General features: G+C 49.9%; 1 protein-coding gene across 1 annotated transcript in view; it reads right to left on the bottom strand.

The window, feature by feature from the left end:
• Nucleotides 1–19,194, bottom strand: part of LOC143981369 (carboxyl-terminal PDZ ligand of neuronal nitric oxide synthase protein-like) — a 190,477-nt gene extending 171,283 nt beyond the window's left edge. The window contains exon 1 of the mRNA XM_077479185.1: nt 19,060–19,194. Within this exon, the coding sequence (XP_077335311.1) occupies nt 19,060–19,164 (105 nt within the window). The 5' untranslated portion in view covers nt 19,165–19,194. The remainder of the gene's footprint in view (nt 1–19,059) is intronic.
• Nucleotides 19,195–24,372: the final 5,178 nt, after the last annotated feature.

Raw genomic sequence — 24,372 nt, 5'->3', positions numbered from 1 at the left:
TGGAGCAATGTGTCAGCGTAACTGCAGTCACCGATATATAAAAATGATATCATTTCAGAAACTCTGGCAATTTTACACGACTCCGCCGCAAATTTACATCACTTTCTGCGCTCGCCTCTTCACCTCACCGCAAAAAAAAGGGCAGATCGATCCGCAGAAATCACTTTGCGGTTTGCTGAAAGAGCCATTTAATGTCATGGTATGTAATCTTTACACAGCATTAGCAGTGGATGTCCTCACTAAATAGATATTCGCTGTATATTTTCACATCTCTCTGCTATGTTTATAGGCCATCTTATATTAAAGTGGTTGTAAACCCTTACAAACCACTTTGACCTACAGGGAAGCCTAGATTAAGGCTTACCTGTAGGTCCAAGAAATATCTCCTAAACCTATACGCATGCGCCGTAGACAGCGGCGCGCAGGCGCACTAAGCACACTGCAGATCACAGCGATATGCCGCTTGTGGCGGCTCCGGTGCGCATGCGCGGGAGTGACGTCATGGCGGCTCCAGCGAATCACAGCGCTGGAGCAGCGAGACCCACCGAGAAGATGGATGCTCCGGACTACAGGGGACAGCGGTGACTTTGCTGGCTCCTGTGTCAAGTAAGTGACACATAATGGACTACTATGCGATGCATAGTAGTCCATTATGCTTTACCTTTGCAGGGAGACAAAGAGGAAGTAACACCCATCAGGGTTTACTTCCTCTTTAAAGTGGTTGTAAACCCTTACAACCAACTTTGACCCGCAGGTAAACCTAGATTAAGGCTTACCTGTAGGTCCAAGAAATATATCTCTTAAACCTACACGGTTTAGGAGATATTTGCAGAAAGACAGGCACCGCTGTCTATGGCGCATGTGCCGTAGACAGCGGCGCACCGGCGCACTGAGCGCGCCGCTGTCAACAGCGATATGCCGTGAGTGGCGGCTCCCGTGCGCATGCGCAACGTCATCGCGGCTTCACCGAATGACAGCGGCGGAGCAGCGAGACCCACCGAGAAGATGGAGGCTCCGGACTACAGGGGACAGCGGTGACTTCGCTGGCTCCTGTGTCAGGTAAGTGACACATAATGGACTACTATGTGATGCATAGTAGTCCATTATGCTTTGCCTTTGCATGGAGACAAAGAGGAAGTAAACCCATCAGGGTTTACTTCCTCTTTAATGGCGTACTCTTCCAGTGATTGCGGAAAGCTGCGAGAACAGCGGTAGCTTGAAGAAAATGAAGTGGCCCCGTTATTCTTGAATGAGGCGACTGCCCTGCATAAGAGGAAAGTTTTCAAAAAAAAAGTGGCACGGCTCCCAAGATGAGTAGCCAGGCGTGTGCGGCCCCCTCGAAGAGAGGCTGGCAGATTAATGCGCCATGGTAACAGATGGTCAGGAACAATGCTGGACCCTATACAGAGTGTATAAAGAACACAGACAGAGCTACCCCCACCACACCCAGGAATGTCTGGTAGCAGAAACCTCGCCAGATCAGAGCGGCACATCTACGAGAGGCTGAGCCGCCAAGGCTTCACATACTCAATTAGAAGAGGAAAAAAGGGCCACACTTCCAAAGTAGACAGGTGTATTCCTAGGATAATGTGGAATCTGAAAGTGATGTGATATTGCCTCAACTTAAACAACCTGCTTTATGAGCGGCTGTGCCATAGCCAACAGTTAATGAAGCTTTACAAGCCACCATTTTTTCCAGTGGGGTAGAATTCAAATCCAAAATGTGCAAAAACACTCTTCCTGGAGATGAACATTCCAAGGTCAGAAGAAGATGATCTGCAAGACTAGGGAGTATACCTACAGAATATGAAATGTTTCTGCCCAGCTAAAAGAACCTTCAGTACAGGGACTGGTGCCAGCTAACACAGACTCGAATATTCTTCAACGGCAGTACTCCATAGCAACCAGATGTCAGAGGAGCGCTCCCTGGGGACAAAAAGCAGATAAAAAATGTTCCCGACATTGACAATATAAACCGTCACTTAACAAGGTGGCACAAAAACCCTTTTTTCTAGACTTATTTCGAAAAGCAGATTATAGTCTGTTAATAAAAGGCAGCAAAGAAGGGGGGGGGGGGGGGTCTGCAATAGGAGACAGTAAGAAGGCAGAACGTGACAGACTGTGTGCGCAAATAATCCCATTATAATAGAGATTATGATCACAAATCCAAAATTTGAGTATTAGGTGGTGCCATGTGATTCCAATCCAATAGCCCAACTGCAGACAAAATATGCAGCCAATTTATTCAACTTTCCATCCAGAATCGCTGGTTTACAGCCCAAATATAGAACCGTTAGCCATCAGTACAAGAACCATTGGGCTATACTCCAGATAAAAATACAGATAAAGATTGTTGCGCTGACTCAAAAAAAAAAAAAAAAAAAAAAAAAGATGGCAGCTCGCACTATATTGCAGGGAACAATATGCACAATATAAACAAAGAAAATGCGGCGCACAAATCAAAAAATATATAAAACGGAAGTAACGCATTCATGTGTAAAAGTCCAAAACAGGTACTGGAAGTTCAGTGAATCCACAACAGATCTCCCTCCACCTCATTCAGCAGAGATAAGGATAGTAGGGGATCCCATCACCATCACCCAACACGACAGACCCCTTACCATCAGTGCAACGATAATGCACAAATAGAAAAACCACTTTGCTCCACTACTCCTCACAAGCAGTACACTGGAACCAGAAATCTCTCCAATCATGAACAGGTATTAAGATTATACTTCAGATAAAGCCCAAATAACATAAAAGCTATTTAATCCAACTGTCCACCCAGAAGTGCTAGATCATGGGTTCTCAACCCGTCGCCCTCCAGCTGCAGCGGAACTACAAGTCCCATCGTGCCTCTGCCTTTGGGAGTCATGCTTGTAACTGTCAGCCTTGCAATGCCTAATGGGACTTGTAATTCTGCAACAGCTGGAGGGCCGCAGGTTGAGAACCCAAAGCGCTAAATTATAGCACATACACAGCCTAAAATATACGGAACCATTTATCCAACTGTTCACCTAAAGGCGCTGGCTAAAAGCCCAGAAACAACCTAAACATTGCATTAATAATGGAATAGTCAACCCAGAGCTACTAATTTGCAGCACAGATACAGCCTAAGGCTAGGTTCACATTGCAGCGATGCGGGAACGCCGCGAATCTACTGCGGGTTTCCGCATCGCATACCTCCCGGCGGCAGTTCACACTGTCCTATGCGAACTGCTGGGAGTGTCAGTGAAACGTTAATGACACCCCCAGATCAGTTTGCATATCGCAGTGCGATCTGCAAACTCGGACAGGAATCGGATCGCATGGTGTGAACACCCATGCGATCCGATTCTGCTGCGGACCAAAAAAAGGGTCCTGTGCGAGTTTGGGCCGTGTGCGATGCGAATTCAGCCATACTTTCTGTATGGCTGAACTCGCATCGCACAGTGATCGGATGTGATTTGCACTGCAGTGCGGTGCGAATCACATCCGTTCTCATAAACCGCTGCAGTGTGAACCCAGCCTAAACCTAGAACCATTTATCAAACTATACATCTAGAACAGTGGTTCTCAACAGTCAGGCTGTGGCCTCTCTCATGCTGGGCTGCAGTTTCAGGGACAGGCTGGCCAGAAGCACATGTGGCCAGCACCCCTACAGAATAAATTAAATGGTCAACATCCTGTAGTTCACCGAGTGTAATATCAAAGTATAACCTGTAATCAGACACTTTAAAGTGGTTGTAAACCCTTACAAACCACTTTGACCTACAGGTAAGCCTAGATTAAGGCTTACCTGTAGGTCTAAGAAAGATCTCCTAAACCTACACGGTTTAGGAGATATTTGCCGAAAGACAGGCACCGATGTCTATGGCGCATGCGACGTAGACAGAGGCGGCAGGCGCACTGAGCGCGCCGCTGTCAGCGGCGATATGCCGTGAGTGGCGGCTCCCATGCGCGGGAGTAACGTCATCGCGGCTTCGCCGAATGACAGCGGTGGAGCAGCGAGACCCACTGAGAAGATGGATGCTCCGGACTACAGGGGACAGCGGTGACTTCGCTGGCTCCTGTATCAGGTAAGTGACACATAATGGGCTCTATGCGATGCATAGTAATCCATTATGCTTCACCTTTGCAGGGAATCAACGAGGAAGTAAACCCATCAGGGTTAACTTCCCATTTAAAAGCTGAACCTGCTAAACTCCGACATCTCATGTGACAGTAACAGATCTTCCTGACCGGCTGCAGCTCCAATGGGTCTGATTGTTTACACCAGGAATGTCCAATCCACAGGCCAATTGTGGCCCACGTGACCCCCCTGGTACTTTGGATAGATATCTATCTTTTGTGGCTCTGGGGGCCAAAAAGGATATATACTGTATTTATCGGCGCTGCCTTGGAGGGGACAGGGAAGGGGTAGGACAAGCGCCGTCAGATTACATACAGGAGAATCTCCTGTTTACTCGGCGGGGTCTGTAATAGAAAGGTCCCATCTCCTGAGCTGCCATTGGACGACTGTTCTGTCTATCATAGGAGGCAGGACTTTGTATTAAAGAGGCCGCCATGTAAACAGGAGATTTGCCTGTACGTAATCTGTTAGCGCTCGTCCTGTCCCGCTCCCTGTCCCCTCCGAGGCTGCACAGGGCCATCGATCAGGCTACACTGATGGCAATGCTGAGGGTACATTCACAGGCTGCATTCATGGAAATGGAGAGGCTGCAGATGGGCACTGACCCTTATTTTGCTTCACGGTTTTTTATTATTTTTTTTTTTTTTGTAAAATCTTTTTTATTGAGTTTTTCTTTGGCATACAGAATAGCCCACGCAGGGGCCAAACATTTCCCACACAGGGGCAAACTTCCAAATGTGGCAACAGGCCACAAAAGGCACATCACATAACATACATTCTGCTTCTGATGCAGCAACCGTCTGCAACAGGGCAAGTCAACACAAACATAACCTTGTCTATCTATACCCCAATGTGAGGAGAGAGTATTGTAGGAGAATTAGTGCTAAGTATTATAATGATCGGATAAGGTATCATAGGAGCAGTTGGGTCAGCCTATAATCATACTATAACCATAACGAGAAACTATGGGTTATTCACGACATCCGTTGCCGTAGTGTTATCATCCAACCAGCAGTTCCACACCTTCTCAAATTTCTGTGGGCAACCCCTGCTCATGTATGTGGCCCTATAGAGGGGCAAACTAGCGTTCACCAGGTTTTTCCAGAACTTGATAGAGGGGGGAGATGGTTGTTTCCAGGTCATGGTGATGGCCTTGCGTGCATAGTACAATAACAGGGATATGAGTGTTTTCCTAGCCCTGAGGATCGACATTTGCTCCACTAACCCCAGCAGACAATATTTAGGATCATAGGGAATACTAATCTCAGTAGTCTTAACTATCACCAGGAGAACCTCCTTCCAGTAGCATACAATCGCTGGACAAGCCCAGAAAATGTGAATGAAGTCTCCTGGCCGATAAGAGCAGCGCCAGCACTCCGGGGAATGCGTCGGCGACATCTGGTGCAGTCTGTGGGGTGTGTAGTGGGCTCTGTGTACAATTTTGTATTGGACCAATTTGTCCCTGGCTGAAACCAAAGGGGAGAACGGAAAATCCCAAACCTCCCTCCAGTCATCGTCATCCAGCTCCGGTATGTCCACCACCCATCTCCTGCGGAGGGAGGACAGCTCGGGGACGGCAGCAACCAGTAGGGACCCGTAAATCTGAGACATGGGTTTCTCCAGATCTTTTACCCGAAGGATGGATTCAAGCTCAGAGTAATCCAGTACGACTGGTTGTCCCAAAAATTGACATCGATAAGCATGTGCGATTTGAAGCTATCGGAAATGGGCCCATAAAGGGACATTAAATTGAGCACGCAGTATATGAAAGGGAGTGAGTTCCCCGTTGGTAACAATATGTTCCAGTATCAGTATTTTACACCTGGCCCAGGCCTGTGGGTCCGGGATGGTCCTAAACTGCGGAAGGCCAGGATTCAGCCACAGGGGGGTGTGAGGAGACCAGGAGTTCGGCAGGGATGCCCTCAGCGCCTCTCCCACCCTCCACGCCCTTATAGTGGTGCGCATAGAAGGGGTGAGGCAGTGAGGTGTTTTCGGCCCCCTGAATACCAACCCCCTCAAGGCCTCCAGAGACCCCACTATAGCTGCCTCCAGGACCGTCGCAGCGTTGGTCAGGTCCGGCCGCAACCACCAGTGGACGGTTACAAGCTGAGTGGCTAGGAAATATTTGTGAAAGTCAGGGAGAGCCAACCCCCCACTGCCCACAGGCCTGGTGAGTGTGGTGTATTTGAATCTAGGGGATTTGGGTCCCCAGATGAAGGAGAGGAAGAGTTGTTTCAGAGAGTTAAAGAAGGTTTTAGACAGCCATTGTAGGGAGTTCCTAAATATGTACGTAAGTTTGGGGAGGACCTTCATTTTAAGAAGATTTATGCGGCCAATAAGGGAGAGGGGGAGGTTACCCCACGCCTTTAATTTGGACTTGAGCTCTATCAGAACAGGTTCAAGATTGAGCCGTACAAAGTCCTTGCTCTCTCTTGAAACAACAATACCCAAATAGGTAAACCTGTCCACCCATTGAAGCATGGCGGAGGATGGTGAGGTCCTGGCCCCCACATCCACCGCAAAGAGCTGAGACTTATGCCAATTCACCTTCAACTCGGTGAAGGCAGAGAAGACCTCCATGATTCCGAGTGCGCCCCGCAGAGAGTCACCAGGATCATTTAAAAAAAGCAGAAGATCATCCGCATAGAGAGCCACTCTCTCCTCCAGCCAGCCCACCCGAAGACCACGGACCTCGGCCGAACTCCGAAGAGCCTCAGCAATAGGTTCCATGGCTAGGGCGAACAAGGCCGGGGAGAGAGGGCATCCCTGCCTGGTGCCCCTCTGCAGGGAGAACGAGGGCGACAGGGAGCCATTCAGTTTAATGCATGCCACGGGACCGGTGTATAGTGTGCGTATCCAGGCAATAAACCGCAGTGGGAAACCCATTCTTCTAAGCACCTCCCACAGATACACCCACTCCACTGTATCAAATGCCTTCTCCATATCAAGGGTGGCAATGGTCCTAGTGCCTTCATTGTCATGGGGGGCATGAATATTAGAAAACAGTCTATGGATATTGATGTCAGTGGACCTACCTGGCATAAAGCCCGTTTGGTCAGAGTCAATCAGAGATTTAATAACTTTGTTGAGTCTAGTGGCCAGGATTTTGGTCAATATTTTTAAATTGCAATTCAGGAGTGCTATTGGCCTGTAAGAGGGGCACTGCTTGGGGTCCTTATTAGGTTTTGGAATGAGAACAATATGGGCCTCTCTCATAGAGGCCGGCAGGGAGCCCTGTTGAAGACAGGCTCGATACATCTGAGCCAGCCTGGGGGCAAGCAGCTCCACATGGGCTCCATAATACTCTATGGGTAGTCCATCCGGCCCCGGGGTCTTCCCTGCTGGGAAAGACCCGATGGCCCTCGTGACCTCCTCTGGTGTGATCTCGGAGACAAGGAGTAGTCGCTCCGTGTCAGAGAGCCATCCCAGTGCTAGCGTATCCAACAACGAGGTCATTGGTGTGGGGTCAAAGCTTTCAGGGAGTGAGGAGACATACAGAGAGGAATAAAACCTGGTGAAGGCAGACAAAATATCCTCTGGAGAGGTAACCAATGTCCCTTCTGCCGTGAGTATTTCCGGTATAACCGCTAAAGGCCTGTCTTGTTGCGCCAGCATAGCCAATAGTTTGCTGTTCTTATCACCATATTCAAAGTATTTCTGTCTGCTGTCCTGTAGCCCAAGCCTGGTAGTTTCAGAGACATGGAGGTGCAACTCCCGCCTAAGTGATGACAGATGCTCGAAGTTGGGGACCGTTGCCGAGGCCGAGTACTGATTCAGGGCCTCCTCAACTTTGTGCTGTAAATCAGACACTGTGTCCCCAAGTTCTGCTCTAACGGCCGCTACAGCAGAGATATACTGTCCCCTACCATAGGCTTTGGAGGCATCCCATGTCATCCCCAAGGAGGCTGACCCCGCATTGTGCACCCAGTAGTCCTGCAAGGAGGGAGAAACTCTATCATGTACTGCCGCATTATTAATCCAATGGGGCTGCAGCCTCCAGAGGGCGTTGTTCTTAGTCTTGGTGGTCCTAACAATTAATTTAAGGGGGTGGTGATCCGATAAGCCAGAGGGAAGGTAGCTAGCCTCCTGGACGTTGGCCAGGAGGAGGTCGTTGGCAAACGCCAGATCAATACGGGAGGATGTTTTAAATGTGGATGAAAAACAGAAGTACGTTCTATCCTGGGGATGAAGCCACCTCCACACCTCCTGGAAATCTGTAGCCTGGGCCCACGTACCAAGATCAGGATTAAAAGTCGAATGTGGGGAGGGCCTATCTAGATCACGGGACAATGTGGCGTTGAAATCTCCCATAAACAGGATACACGCCGGGCAATGCAGAGCCAACCTCTCATATAAGTTATACAGGACGTGCATCTGGCTCGGAGGAGGCAGATAGACCTTAACAATGACATATTTCTTATTATAAATGCTCAGTACCACCATAGCAAATTTCCCCTGGGGGTCCAGGTGAACCTCATGGAGCACACAAGGCACTCGCTTACTAATCAGTATTGATACCCCTCGAGAGTACGAGGAGTAGGTCGCATGCAACGCCCTCTGCACCCAGGGTTTTTTTAGAGCCAGAACCTTACTACCGGTTAAGTGTGTTTCCTGCAGAAGGACTATGTGAGGATTATGTAGTTTTAAATATCGGAACAGTGATCGCTTGTATTTAGAGTTGAGTCCCCTGACGTTCCATGATATAATAGTCCTTCACGGTTCTTTATTTAAAAGTTTTTTCCTGAAACTTCCCTCTTAAACTGAAGGTGCGTGTTATATGACGATAAATACGGTATATATTTAACCACTTGAGATCCGCGCTATTGCCAAATGACGGCATTAGCGCGGACCTACATTTCCAGGACTACGTCTATTGACGTCGTCCTGGTTACGAGCGGCCTGCGCGCCCCCTGAGGGGCGCGCGCGGCGCGCTCTGTGATCGGCGAGTCCATGAGACTCGCCTGATCACCGATCCGTGTAAGGGGTCGATCCCGACCCCTTATCACGTGATCAGCTGTCAGCCAATGACAGCTGATCATGTGACAGAACGGAGCCGGTAATCGGCTATTATTCCTCCTCGCGCTGACAGCGCGAGGAGAGAAAAAAAAAGCCGATCACCGGCGGCCGTGATCGGGACATCAGTCCCGATCACGGCCAGCAATACAGCTGACCACCTGCCCCCTGCCAGTGCCCACCTGCCCACCGCAGTGCCATCCTGAATGAAAGTAAGTGCCCCCCATCAGTGCCACCCAGCAGTGCCCATAGTGCCCCCAGCGCCACCCACAGTGCCACCCACAATGCCACCCACAGTGCCCACAATCTGCCGCAAAGGTGCTGCACCCCAGTGCCGCCCATCAGTGCCCAGCAGTGCCGCCCATCAGTGCCCAGCAGTGCCACCTATCAGTGCCACCTATCAGTGCCCATCAGTCCCATCTATCAGTGGTACCTATCAGTGCCCATCCGTGCCACTTATCTGTGCCACCCATCCATGCCATCTTATCTGTGCCCATCTTTGCCCATCAGTGCCGCCTTATCTGTGCCGATCGGTGCCGCCTTATCTGTGCCTATTAGTGCCGCCTTAACTATGCCTATCAGTGCCCACCAGTGCAGCCTATCAGTGCCCACCAATGCAGCCCATCAGTGCCCACCAATGCAGCCCATCAGTGCCCACCAATGCAGCCCATCAGTGCCGCCTAATCAGCGCACTTCAATGAAGGAGAAAAATGACCCGTTTGCAAAATTGTATAACAAACTATTAAAACATGATTTTTTATTTTTATTTTTTTGCATCTTTTTTTGTTTGTGTAGCAAAAAATAAAACTCCGAGCTGTAACTAAATACCACCAAAAGAAAGCTCTATTTGTGGGAAAAAAATGATAAAAATTTCATTTGGGTACAGTGTTGTATGACCGCGCAATTGTCATTCAAAGTGCATCAGCGCTGAAAGCTGAAAATTGGTCTGGGACTGAGGGGGGTTTAAGTGCCCAGTAAGCAAGTGGTTAAATAACACGCCCAAGCTCATACTTAGGGAAGACAGGAGCGAGATGCAGGCTGGAGATAGCACAATATTCTGGCAAGGAGGAAGTGCAGAGACATGGCTTATATCAGGAATTTCGTGGGAGGAGCAAAGAGTTTAAGGTTCAGCTGAAATCAAGGTACAAGGCAGGGTTGTCTAAAGTATCAGACAAGGCACTGTCCAGCATCTCAGTGAGAAGATTAAATTGCCAAACACAGCTGAGGTCCCAGGTTCAAGTCCAGGTCCCGACACACATTTTCGGCAGGGGATCATAAGGGACATTTAATAGTCCTGCCTCTATGTGTCCGTGGCTTTAAATTTTGGCTTTTAGAGGGGTGAGCTCACCCCATCTGAGGAAGGCAACAGCCACACACTTGGGATACCAATGTCTTATTTGGCCTTTACTTTACCAAACTCGAACTTTGTAAGTTCCTAAGTTGGGGATATGTATTTAATGTTTTCTAACAAGCCTGTTTAGCCACAAAAAAAGAGAACTAATGCAAAAACATGCATGTTATTACACCAAGATGTTGGTTTGATTTAAAAACGCACATGTGAATGTGCTTTGAGTAAAATGTTGTTTACTAAACAATGGGGGTTATTTACGAAAGGCAAATCCACTTTGCACTGCAAGTGCACTTGGAAGTACAGCAACTCTAAATCTAAGGGGTAGATCTGAAATGAGTGGAAGCTCTGCTGATTTTATCATCCAATCATGTGCAAGCTAAAATGCTGTTTTTTTTTTCCTTGCATGTCCCCCCTTGGATCTACAGAGACTACTTCCAAAAGCACTTACAGTGCAAAGTGGATTTTCCTTTATTAAATAAACCCCAACGTGTGGCTTATTATTTCAATGCTCAATATCAGTGTATTTGTTAAAGAGGAAGTAAACCCTGATGAGTTTACTTCCTCTTTCATGCTCTGCAAAGGCAAAGCATAATGGACAACTATGCATCGCATAGTAGTCCATTATGTGTCACTTACCTGACATGAGCCAGCGAAATCACCGCTGTCCCCTGTAGTCCGGCGCATCCATCTTCTCGATGGGGTCTCGCAGCTCCGCTGCTGTCATTCGGCGAAGCCGCGATGACGTCACTCCCGCACATGCGCACGGGAGCCGACACGTGCGGCATCTTCGCCATTGACGATGCCGCGCTCAATGAGCCTGCGCGCCGCTGTCTACGGCACGCCCGTCTTCGGGCAAATATCTCCTAAACCGTATAGGTTTAGGAGATATTTCTTGGACCTACAGGTAAGCCTTAATCTAGGCTTACCTGTAGGTCAAAGTGGTTTGTAAGGGTTTACAACCACTTTAAGTTGTTGTAGGTACAGTGACAATGTTCTCTTAAATGTGGCCAACTCCGATAAATGTTATGCCTCAAAAAAAATTTAAGTGGAAAAGGCATAACGTTTTTGAACTTCATGCATTAGATCCATTAATAACCAAAACAGAGTGTGTGTGTGTGTGTGTGTGTGTGTGTGTGTGTGTGTGTGTGTAGCAGACCCACAGCACACCATAATAGTTCACTGAAGATCTTGTCACCTCATGTAGCAAATAAGGAACGTTGGCACTATTGTAGCAAGTGTCCAAAATAAAGGCCATGTGAAAACATTAGACAGATAAGAAACACAGACAAAAGTAGTTCATAGCTCAACATGAGTTTAGATCAAAGAAAATGATTGCTGAGCAGCTACAATTAGCTGCCATGCCACTGTCCCTCTAGCCACAAAATAATCCAGGTATTTTTTCCATAGATCTCTGGCATTTTGGGAGGGCAATCCAGCACGGGCATTTTCTAGAGCCGTCATGCCCACAGATGGCTGATCTGCAGCCTCTTCAGCTGGGCCTGCCAATGCAGGGTCCGCATCAGTTGGAACTGATGCAAGGTAGCTGCTAGCATTCCTCCTTAAAAGATTATGGAATATACAGCAGCACAGTTCCACATGGTTTATGTTGCAAAGTGACAGGTTAGTTGGTGTTAAAAACAGCTTGAACTGACTGGAAAGGATGCCAAAGGTGTTTTTAACCACCCTTCTGGCACGAGAGAGCCTGTAATTAAATATTTTCTGCTCTGGGGTGAGGTTCCTCATTGGAAATGGCTTCATAAACTGTTCCCCCAGAGCAAAGGCCTCATCTACAACAAAAACAAAATTGAGGCCCTCAACATTCTCCTGAGCAGGTGGCAAGTTTAAGGTGCCATTTTGGAGCCATTGCAGAACTCTGTCTGCATAATGACTCCTCCATCAGAGTTGCGGCCATTCTTCCCAACATTAAGATTCAAAAACTCATGAGGCAGACACTACAGCTAGCAGGACTATGCTGCAAAAGCCCTTTTAATCGAAAGTATAATGGGTAGATGTTTTGAACAGGTAAGAGAGTCGTTTACACAAATAGTAGGTGATAATTTGGCCAGCCCCACCTTACGCTATTGGCAGCCCACTGGACAGGTAAGAAGTGTCATAATCTAAAAATAGGGATACACACTGTCCAAATTGCAGCTCATTTGGACATTCTGAAATAAACTCAATATAATAAGAGAAACTTTCTACGTTACAATTTGAAGGTAACCAGGCAGGCCCAGGCATTACATGGTTTGTTGAATTAAGCCAGAAATATGAACACGAAAGAGGGATAGTGTGTATGGGTTTTGTCAGCAGATAGAGTATTTGTATCTGTTGACTTAGCATTTTGGGGGGGGGTTCAAAATTAGTTTGTAACACACACACGGCACTCTGCCTGAATTTGAGGACAACAAGAACACATTTTAGTTATTGTTTAGGATAAGCCCAAAAATGTAGCTGACAAAAAAACATTGTTAAGATACTAGGCTAAGTGCGTTTGGGCCCAGGATATCATGCTGGGGAGGTTAGTGAAGGAAAATATGAATGTAGGCCAAAAAAGGAACAGGAAAAGCTTAGAGAATGCATGAGGACAAAGGAGGAAATTCATAGAATATTCCAATATTGATAATTATGGAATTTAACAAATGAATACAATACATTAGCAAACGTTAATACGTAGAATGTGATCTTAAAAAAGGTAAAAACTTACCAGAATATAGTCCTTCTGCAGAACTTGAATAATGGCTGAGCAGATTTCTGGAATAATGAGCCCCAGAGCCTCGGGGGAGATCCCAGTGGTAAAGTTGAGGTCCTGGAGACTTCTCCCCGTCACCAAGTACCGCAAGGTGGCTATGAGCCTTTGCTCAGGAGTAATGGCAAGCTTCATGCATGTGTCCAGCTTCTTAATATAGGGAGGCCACCAATGCCAAGAGTTGGGGAAAGCAGGGGTCCCTCATCCAGAGATAATTCCTAAAATCATCATCAGCAAAGACATAATTGATCACGATTAAGCAACCAATTTTTGGTCCAAGAACTCCTCCTCCTGTTCCTGGATTGGACTTAGGTCAAAGCAATAACTCCAAGACCAATAATTCCGCAACATGGCTGGTTGACGAATGGCCATTCAGAAACAATCTGAGAAGCACAAATCAACAATCAAACTTCTACTAACAAGCAATTAGCAGAAGGAGACCAAAGGGTGGCATCTGACAATTGAACTTTCTCTTTGTCGTCTCATAGTACGTCACTACATTCATGTTTGTTGGCCAACAATTGTGTACTGATAGTATGCAAGACAAATTCCTGGCACACGCCCTTCAGACAAAAGTCTGACGCTGTGTTGGCCAACAATTTGATCGTGTGTATAAGGCTTAACAGGTTTTCTTCTAAGATTACTCTGTATTTGGCTCCATACATCTTCCCAGCAACTCTGACGAGCTTCCATGTCCCTGCTGAAGAAAAGCATCCCCACAACATGATATTGCCACCACCATGTTTCATAGTGGGGATGGTGTGTTCAGGGTGATGTGTAGTGTTAGTTTTCCACTACACATAGCATTTTGTTTAGTTCAATAGTTCAATTTTGGTCTCATCTGACCAGAGCACCTTCTTCCACGTTTGCTGCGTCCCCCACATGGCTTCTCGTAAACTTCACACGGGACTTCTTGTAGTTTTCTTTCAACAATGTCTTTCTTCTTGCCACTCTTCCATAAAGGCCAGATTTGTGGAGTGCACAACTAATAGTTGTCCTGTGGACAGATTCTCCCACCTGAGCTGTGGATCTCCGGAGTCACCATAAGCCTCTTGGATGCTTCTCTGATTAATGCTCTCCTTGCCCAGCCTGTCAGTTTAGATGGACGGCCATGTCTTACGAGGTAGGTTTGCAGTTGTGCCATACTCTTTCCATTTTCAGATAATGGATTGAACAGTGCTCTTTGAGATGTTAAAATTGCTTGGGATTTTATTTTTTTATTTATTATAACCTGACCCCGCTTTAAACTTCTCCACAACTTTATCCCTGACCTGTCTGGTGTGTTCCCTGGCCTTCATGATGTGGTTTGTTCACCGAGGTTCTCTAACAAACATCTTAGGGCTTCACAGAACAGCTGTATTTATATTGAGATTAAATTACACACAGGTGGACTCTATTTAATAATTAGGTGACTTCTGAAGGCAATTGGTTTCACTAGCTTTTAGTTAGGGGTATCAAAGTAAAGGGGGCTGAGAGCAAATGCACGCCACACTTTTCACATATTTTTTGTAAAAAATTATGAAAAACCATTTATCATTTTCCTTCCACTTCACAATTATGTGCCACTTTGTGTTGGTCTATCACATAAAATCCCAATAAAATAGATCTACGTATTTGGTTGTAACATTACAAAATTCAAGGGGTATGAATTAGGGGTGCACTGAATGGAAATTTGGTCCCGAAAATGCAGTATGCACTTTGCCGAGAACGACAGGTTTTAAAAAAATATATATATTTGTAATATACAATTGTGTTATATGAAACATTTTAATAGATATCATCAATTTAAATTAATATGAATTTATTGTTGGCCATTAGTGGCACCTTTAGTTCGAGAAAAGCTCAAGAAAATTGCAGTCTGCAGTCTAACCATCTCTTGTATCACGCCCACAGTCTCTAACCATCTCTTGCATCATGCCCACAGGCTCTAACCATCTCTTGTATCATGCCCACAGGCTCTAACCATCTCTTGTATCATGCCCACAGTCTCTAACCATCTCTTGTATCATGCCCACAGGCTCTAACCATCTCTTGTATCATGCCCACAGTCTCTAACCATCTCTTGTATCAGGCCCACAGTCTCTAACCATCTCTTGTATCACGCCCACAGTCTCTAACCATCTCTTGTATCAGGCCCACAGTCTCTAACCATCTCTTGTATCAGGCCCACAGTCTCTAACCATCTCTTGTATCAGGCCCACAGTCTCTAACCATCTCTTGTATCAGGCCCACAGTCTCTAACCATCTCTTGTATCACGCCCACAGTTTCTAACCATCTCTTGTATCATGTCTGCAATCTCTTACTTAAAAATGTAAAACACACTGCTAATAGTATAAGCAAAATTTCCATTTGGTGTACCTCTAGCAAACATGAGATGGTCAGAGACCACAGACATGATACAATAGATCAAAGCAGCCTATCAGTCCCTGTCAGATGCAGCCTCACCAATGCCTGTAGCTGGGCACAGGCAGGCTGCATCTTATGGGCACAGGTAGGCAGCATAAGATGCAACCTCACCAGTGCCTGTGGATGCAGCCTGCCTGTGCCCAGTTTAAAGCGGCAATCTCCCGCTGTGTCAGAGCTGGATTTGAATTGCCCAGGCTGCAGTACCTATGTCCCGCCTCCTGTGATCACATCACACTGATCCAATGCCCCGGCATTGGATCAGTGTGCCATCACAGGAGGCAGAACATTGTTATTACGGCTGCCCGGACAATTCAGCTCCCAGACATAGGGAGATTGTCGCTCTGCAAGGAGAGGAGGAGTCAGGGGAGGACAGGACCTTGAGCCACCATGATGACATTCCACAATGAGCGGCACAGCCACCGCTATTATCTGCACTTTTTTCCCCCCCTTTCGGCAACATGCCGAAAACACCATTTTCGGACGATATGTTGTTTCGGCCTCCGAAATGTCGGTGCATCCCTATGAATACTTTTTCAAGACACGGGTTTTCATTGTGCACCATTATAACCTTATAGCCACTGGAATTCTACCAATGACATCATTTACGGGAATGCTGTGCTTCGTGCCTTGTGGATTTTCTTTGCAGGTATATACAGCTCATGCAGAGTCTGAACATGAAGTAGGTTGCGATATGGATAACAACACAGATACAAGCACAGCGGATCACTACTGCCAGCGAGAAGGAGATGCAATTGATAGAAAGGATGAACCACCACTCCAAAGGTAATCCTCGAGGACTGAAGCTATGTCTCCTATTGATGAACCCCAGGTGCTGACCATTACACACACCATGAGCAAACAAGCAGGACAAAAAACTCTGGATAGCCGCACACTGGGGAAAAAAAGACTTGAAATCCCATCTTTAATTGAAAAAAACGTGGGTCACATCGAAACATCAAAAAATCCACAGCAAAAAGGAATAACAGGGTACAGGAAACTGACACGTTTCGTACCACAATGAGTAAGCACTGATTGTGGTGCGAAACGCGTCAGATTCCTGTACCCGGTTATTCCTTTTTGCTGTGGATTTTTTGATGTTTCGATGTGACCCAGGTTTTTTTCAATTAAAGATGGGATTTCAAGTCTTTTTTCCCCAGTGTGCGGCTATCCAGAGTTTTGTCCTGCTTGTTTGCTCAGGGAAGGAGATGCAAGCAAAATTTGGTCAGCGCCAAGATCCACCTGTCATTGAGCAGAGCCCTTTCCTCTCCTTGTTCTGGGGTCTGATACAATAGTGCAGCCACCAATGCAGAGGAATGTACAAGTCTGGTACACTGAGGCTTTTGGCTTCGGGCACAAAAGACATCTGTAGCCTATCTGACCACCATTAGATTTCTCCATCAAAAGACAAGTCAGTGTCCTCACTGATCGCATGCTGGCATGTCCGAGGGGCAGAGAGGATGCAATGAATACACTGCAGTATTGCAGGCCTCGGGTGGATCGCAGATCATTGATTACTGGGCCCTCTCCCCTTCACACAGAACCAGAATTGGATCTCACAAAAGCTGAACCCCCATGGGGGGAGTAAAGCGTACATGTCAGCGTACACAGGCCTGAGATCAGGACGGTGGACGGTGGTAAATCAAACATGGCACATTATTTCTAACAAAATTCTTCTGAATAATAATGAGAGCGCCAGTAAGTAATCCTGCAGTTAAAAATAAAAGACCAAAAGTCCTCGCTGAATACAGAGTATAAGTTCACAGTGATCCATAGTAACCAATCAGGCGCTTGCTTCCATTGTCCAGATGTCCTTGAAAACACCAGAATGAATCTGATTGGCTGTTATGAGTAATAAACATGTAATACAAGGAGGAGGACAGCTCTGACCAGCTTATGACTAGAGACACTCCGAAGAGCCCACATAACAGACAGAGAAGGAACGCCACAGCCTGGCACAGACCTCAGGACTTGTGCCAGGCAAAGTTTGTGTGGTTCCTCTCATGCAAACCTTACATCTCCCATACCTCCAATCACATCACGTGAACAAGAACACCACAATATAAAAAAAAAAAAAAAAAAAAAAAGACAGGAATGTTCTCAATTTACTGCAGGTGGAGAAATGGGTGGTCTTTACATGAACAAGGCACATTGTATATCATTTACCTTAGTAGGAAGAAAAACAAAAAAAAAAAGAGAAAGGGGGGGGGGGGAGGGGGGAGATGATCTAATAGAACATTATAGATAATAAAGTCAGGTAAGCCTTTGTAGAGGGGACATTAGATTGTAAGCTCCTCTGGTGCAGATTAAATATAACACAGGATCTTTATAGCACAAGACCTTATGCAATAAAGACACATTCGTTACAATACAAGAGGATTCCAAGGACCCCGATTGTGAGAGCTTACAATCTAAATTGGTTTAGTCTTTCCTGTACAGCACTGCAGAATATGTCCAGGTGGAGGTGGTAGGTGATCAGAGCAGTTGGCGGTAGGGGGTACTCTAGTTGATGGCAGGTGCACTTTGCACATGGTAGTAGGTGGTCACTGGAGGCTATGGTAGAAGTGCACAGTAAAATGATAAGTGCCACTGGAGTTAACAGTTGGTGGCAGAGTAGGTGGTGGTTGGTAGTCAGGGCATGTGATGGTAGGAAATAAGAGTAGATGGTGGAAGGTGGTCAGGGCAGGTGTTAGGAGGAGGGCACACTAGAAGGTAGTAAGTGGTCAGGACAGATGAAGGCAGGAGGCACACTAGGCAATTGTAGAAGGCTACAATGAATGGTGGCAAGTGCTCATGGCAGAAAGTGGGCACAGGAAGAAATGGTAGGTGGACATGCTAGTTAGTATTGGGTGGTCATGGGCAAGTGGGGGTAGTTGGGTACAACATGTGGTGCAGGGGGGTTAATGGTAGGTGGGCACAGTAGATGGTAGTAGGTGGTCAGGACGGGAAGCATTAGGTGGTTACCATAGAGGGTGTGAGGTGGTGACTGTAGCTGGGAAGATTAAATGTTTATAGGTGTCAGAGATAGGTGAAGCAAGGTGGGCAGAGTGAGTGAGAGTGTGAATATATATATATATATATTTTTTTTTTTTTGAATAGCAGGATTGACTATATGTATGTATGTATGTATGTATGTGTAAATATATATATATATATATATATATATATATATATATATATATATATATATATATATATATATATATATATATATATAGTGAGATGGGCATGCTTGGTGGGAAGTTAACGGTGGTAGGTGGGTAGAGTAAGTGTTGCTAGAGGTCAGCGACAAGTGAAGCAAAGCACACTGGATAGCATGTGATGGCAGGTGGTGAAGATAGGAGGGAACAGTATATGATGCATGAGCAGGTGGGCAAGGTAGATATGACACATGGGCACAGTGGGTAGTAATCAGTGGGTAGAGCAGAAGTTACCTTGGCTTGGAAGTGAATGCCATGTTGGAAGGCTTCTTCGTTATGGAGAGGGATTCGAGAGTCACATCCATCATCCACCAGATTGTACCTACTCCTCACCGGCATAACGCCCCCGCCAGCCTATTTACTGTATAACTGGGGGGCTTCAACTGTGCCAATACCGCACCCAGGGGATCTCCAGGGGCGAGGGTGGTCTTCAGAAGATCTCCGGGGGCGAGGGTGGTGGGCGAGGGCGGTCCTCAGAAGATCTCCGGGGGCGAGGGCGGTCCTCAGAAGATCTCCGGGGGCGAGGGCGGTCCTCAGAAGATCTCCGGGGGCGAGGGCGGTCCTCAGAAGATCTCCGGGGGCGAGGGCGGTCCTCAGAAGATCTTCGGGGGCGAGGGCGGTCCTCAGAAGATCTTCGGGGGCGAGGTTGGCCTTTAGAAAATCTCCGGGGGCGAGGGTGGTCCTCAGAAAATCTCCGGGGGCGAGGGTGGTCCTCAGGGGCGAGGGTGGTCCTCAGAAGATCTCCGGGGGCGAGGGTGGTCCTCAGAAGATCTCCGGGGGCGAGGGTGGTCCTCAGAAGATCTCCGGGGGCGAGGGTGGTCCTCAGAAGATCTCCGGGGGCGAGGGTGGTCCTCAGAAAATCTCCGGGGGCGAGGGTGGTCCTCAGAAAATCTCCGGGGGCGAGGGTGGTCCTCAGAAAATCTCCGGGGGCGAGGGTGGTCCTCAGAAGATCTCCGGGGGCGAGGGTGGTCCTCAGAAGATCTCCAGGGATGAGGAGGGTGGTGCTCAGAGCATCTCCAGGGATGATGATGGTCCTTTGGGGATCTCCAGGGACACAGAGGGACTGGTGATCCCCAGGGATAGAGGTGTATTGGGGGGTGGAGGACTCTGGTAATGGGGGGGGGGGGGGGTCTTCAAGAATATGAAGACTCAGAAGCCTCTCCTGTGGAGTCCCCCTACTCCCATGTAAATCTGGGGGCTCTGGGCTGGAAGTGAGCAGTCAGGTGTAGGGATCCGGCGCTGGAGGAAATCTCCCACCTGAGCCCCACAGAGATAATGGAGTTGCTCCGCTCCCAGCGGGTCTCCCCTACTATTACAGGGAGGAAGGGGGAGGGGGTGTCCTAGACTCGGGGTTCAACACTCCCCGTCCGCCACTCTCCCCGGTGTGTCTTCCCAGCTAGATGCTGATTTGAATGAGCCCTCTGGCCCCACCCTCTCCAGCTCGGGACACAGCGCCACCGCCTATTGGAGCAAAGTTAAGCACGTGTCGGCCCTCCGGTCCGCCCCCAACCACGCCCCTCCGTTATGTATGGATCCGAAGGGCTGTGATTGTGTAGTGTGGTGTGTACGGAGAGCAGGCGAGGCGTGTGCGGGCAGTATACACCTCTGTGTTATCTATACGGATCAGTGTGCGGGCAGTATACACCTCTGTGTTATCTATACGGATCAGTGTGCGGGCAGTATACACCTCTGTGTTATCTATATGGATCCGTGTGCGGGCAGTATACACCTCTGTGTCATCTATACGGATCAGTGTGCGGGAAGTATACACCTCTGTGTCATCTATACGGATCAGTGTGCGGGAAGTATACACCTCTGTGTCATCTATACGGATCCCTGTCATGTATAGAAAGAACCCGAACGAATCAGCAATGAAACGTCCCATAGAGATCTCGGTGTCCGGGATAGATGGAGCCCGGGATGGGTCAGGCGGGACTTTTGATAAATGGGGGGAATACTAAGGACGGATTCCGATCCGAGCAGATGATTGGTAGATGGTTCCGATCCGAGCAGATGATTGGTAGATGGATCCTACATGAGGCGTCAGAGGACACTATTGGGGGGGATTCATGGAAGAATCTCCATGGGCTGTAGGAATAATGGGGGGGATTCCGGGACCTCCGGATGGATTTGGTGCTTTGGGATGGAGATGAGGAGCTCCTCATACAGAGAGAGACCACCGACAGATCCGGGGGGGGGGGGGGGGGCTGCGGAGACTTTACAATAATTGGCCCCTTTCACATCACTTGCCCCCCCCCCCCCCACAGCACCAACCCCCTTCACATCACTTGCCCCCCCCACAGCACCAACCCCCTTCACATCACTTGCCCCCCCACAGCACCAACCCCCTTCACATCACTTGCCCCCCCCACAGCACCAACCCCCTTCACATCACTTGCCCCCCCCCACAGCACCAACCCCCTTCACATCACTTGCCCCCCCCACAGCACCAACCCCCTTCACATCACCTGCCCCCCCCACAGCACCAACCCCCTTCACATCACTTGCCCCCCCCACAGCACCAACCCCCTTCACATCACTTGCCCCCCCCCACAGCACCAACCCCCTTCACATCACTTGCCCCCCCCACAGCACCAACCCCCTTCACATCACCTGCCCCCCCCACAGCACCAACCCCCTTCACATCACTTGCCCCCCCCACAGCACCAACCCCCTTCACATCACCTGCCCCCCCCCCCCCCACAGCACCAACCCCCTTCACATCACCTGCCCCCCCCCACAGCACCAACCCCCTTCACATCACTTGCCCCCCCCCCCCCACAGCACCAACCCCCTTCACATCACTTGCCCCCCCCACAGCACCAACCCCCTTCACATCACCTGCCCCCCCCCACAGCACCAACCCCCTTCACATCACTTGCCCCCCCCCCCCCACAGCACCAACCCCCTTCACATCACTTGCCCCCCCACAGCACCAACCCCCTTCACATCACTTGCCCCCCCCACAGCACCAACCCCCTTCACATCACCTGCCCCCCCCCCCACAGCACCAACCCCCTTCACATCACTTGCCCCCCCCACAGCACCAACCCCCTTCACATCACTTGCCCCCCCCCCCCACAGCACCAACCCCCTTCACATCACCTGCCCCCCCCCCACAGCACCAACCCCCTTCACATCACTTGCCCCCCCCCCCACAGCACCAACCCCCTTCACATCACTTGCCCCCCCACAGCACCAACCCCCTTCACATCACTTGCCCCCCCACAGCACCAACCCCCTTCACAGCACCAACCCCCTTCACATCACTTGCCCCCCCCACAGCACCAACCCCCTTCACATCACTTGCCCCCCCCCCACAGCACCAACCCCCTTCACATCACTTGCCCCCCCACAGCACCAACCCCCTTCACATCACTTGCCCCCCCACAGCACCAACCCCCTTCACAGCACCAACCCCCTTCACATCACTTGCCCCCCCCACAGCACCAACCCCCTTCACATCACTTGCCCCCCCCCCCCCCACAGCACCAACCCCCTTCACATCACCTGCCCCCCCCCCACAGCACCAACCCCCTTCACATCACTTGCCCCCCCCCCACAGCACCAACCCCCTTCACATCACTTGCCCCCCCCCCCACAGCACCAACCCCCTTCACATCACCTGCCCCCCCCCCCCAGCACCAACCCCCTTCACATCACTTGCCCCCCCCCACAGCACCAACCCCCTTCACACCACTTGCCCCCCCCACAGCAACATCCCCCTTCACATCACTTGCCCCCCCAACAGCACCAACCCCCTTCACATCACTTGCCCCCCCCACAGCACCAACCCCCTTCACATCACTTGCCCCCCCCCACAGCACCAACCCCCTTCACACCACTTGCCCCCCCCACAGCAACATCCCCCTTCACATCACTTGCCCCCCCAACAGCACCAACCCCCTTCACATCACTTGCCCCCCCCACAACACCAACCCCCTTCACATCACTTGCCCCCCCCCCCACAGCACCAACCCCCTTCACACCACTTGCCCCCCCCCACAGCAACATCCCCCTTCACATCACTTGCCCCCCCCGACAGCACCAACCCCCTTCACATCGCTTGCCCCCCCACAGCACCAACCCCCTTCACATCGCTTGCCCCCCCCAGCACCAACCCCCTTCACATCGCTTGCCCCCCCCCCAGCACCAACCCCCTTCACATCGCTTGCCCCCCCAGCACCAACCCCCTTCACATCGCTTGCCCCCCCCACAGCACCAACCCCCTTCACATCACTTGCCCCCCCCAGCACCAACCCCCTTCACATCACTTGCCCCCCCCACAGCACCAACCCCCTTCACATCACTTGCCCCCCCCACAGCACCAACCCCCTTCACATCACTTGCCCCCCCCACAGCACCAACCCCCTTCACATCACTTGCCCCCCCCCAGCACCAACCCCCTTCACATCACTTGCCCCCCCCACAGCACCAACCCCCTTCACATCACTTGCCCCCCCCACAGCACCAACCCCCTTCACATCACTTGCCCCCCCACAGCACCAACCCCCTTCACATCACTTGCCCCCCCACAGCACCAACCCCCTTCACAGCACCAACCCCCTTCACATCACTTGCCCCCCCCACAGCACCAACCCCCTTCACATCACTTGCCCCCCCCCCCCCCACAGCACCAACCCCCTTCACATCACCTGCCCCCCCCCCACAGCACCAACCCCCTTCACATCACTTGCCCCCCCCCACAGCACCAACCCCCTTCACATCACTTGCCCCCCCCCCCCACAGCACCAACCCCCTTCACATCACCTGCCCCCCCCCCCACAGCACCAACCCCCTTCACATCACTTGCCCCCCCCCACAGCACCAACCCCCTTCACACCACTTGCCCCCCCCACAGCAACATCCCCCTTCACATCACTTGCCCCCCCAACAGCACCAACCCCCTTCACATCACTTGCCCCCCCAACAGCACCAACCCCCTTCACATCACTTGCCCCCCCAACAGCACCAACCCCCTTCACATCACTTGCCCCCCCCCCACAGCACCAACCCCCTTCACATCACTTGCCCCCCCCACAGCACCAACCCCCTTCACATCACTTGCCCCCCCCACAGCAACATCCCCCTTCACATCACTTGCCCCCCCAACAGCACCAACCCCCTTCACATCACTTGCCCCCCCCACCACACCAACCCCCTTCACATCACTTGCCCCCCCCCCCCCACAGCACCAACCCCCTTCACACCACTTGCCCCCCCCCACAGCAACATCCCCCTTCACATCACTTGCCCCCCCCGACAGCACCAACCCCCTTCACATCGCTTGCCCCCCCACAGCACCAACCCCCTTCACATCGCTTGCCCCCCCCAGCACCAACCCCCTTCACATCGCTTGCCCCCCCCCAGCACCAACCCCCTTCACATCGCTTGCCCCCCCCAGCACCAACCCCCTTCACATCGCTTGCCCCACCCACAGCACCAACCCCCTTCACATCACTTGCCCCACCCACAGCAACAACCCCCTTCACATCACTTGCCCCACCCACAGCAACAACCCCCTTCACATCACTTGCCCCACCCACA

Source organism: Lithobates pipiens, unplaced genomic scaffold (assembly GCF_037356315.1).
Source record: "Lithobates pipiens isolate NorthernLeopardFrog02 unplaced genomic scaffold, aLitPip1_a1.2 Scaffold_14, whole genome shotgun sequence".
NCBI classification, from domain to species: domain Eukaryota; kingdom Metazoa; phylum Chordata; class Amphibia; order Anura; family Ranidae; genus Lithobates; species Lithobates pipiens.
Note: the sequence above shows the minus strand (reverse complement) of the source record. Positions and strands in the feature narration are given on the sequence as shown.